General features: G+C 68.8%; 1 protein-coding gene across 1 annotated transcript in view; it reads right to left on the reverse strand.

The window, feature by feature from the left end:
- LOC104995725 (chromosome unknown open reading frame, human C19orf73) overlaps nucleotides 1-321 on the reverse strand; it is a 1,863-nt gene that overhangs the window by 726 nt on the left and 816 nt on the right. Inside the window, 1 exon segment of the mRNA XM_010849704.1 lies at nucleotides 35-263. Coding sequence (XP_010848006.1) covers nucleotides 35-263 — 229 coding nt within the window.

The following is a 321-nucleotide window of genomic DNA, read 5'->3' on the forward strand; positions in this document are numbered from 1 at the left end:
CTTAGCCCTGCCTCCCGCTCTCCGCCCGCGCGACCCCTCCCAGGCAGCGCGGGGGCGGGGTTTAACCGCCGGCCGGCGCCGACACCGCCTCCCATTGGCCATTCGGCGCCGTCTGTCAGTCTCCTGTTAAAGGGGCCACGACCGCCCCAGCGCTGGTTGCCGGGGGGAGGAGGGAGGAGGAATTTTTTGGCGGGGGAAGGTGGGATTTGGGGGGCGCTGGTGAGCACCCCTAGATCTGGCGGCTGCGGCCTCGCGGGGGGAGGCTGAACGGTGACAGGGGCAGGGGGCTATTTTAAGGGGTAAAGGGCTGTTAGACGGTGA

This window comes from Bison bison, unplaced genomic scaffold (genome assembly GCF_000754665.1).
Source record: "Bison bison bison isolate TAMUID 2011002044 unplaced genomic scaffold, Bison_UMD1.0 scf7180017864285, whole genome shotgun sequence".
Classification (NCBI taxonomy): domain Eukaryota; kingdom Metazoa; phylum Chordata; class Mammalia; order Artiodactyla; family Bovidae; genus Bison; species Bison bison.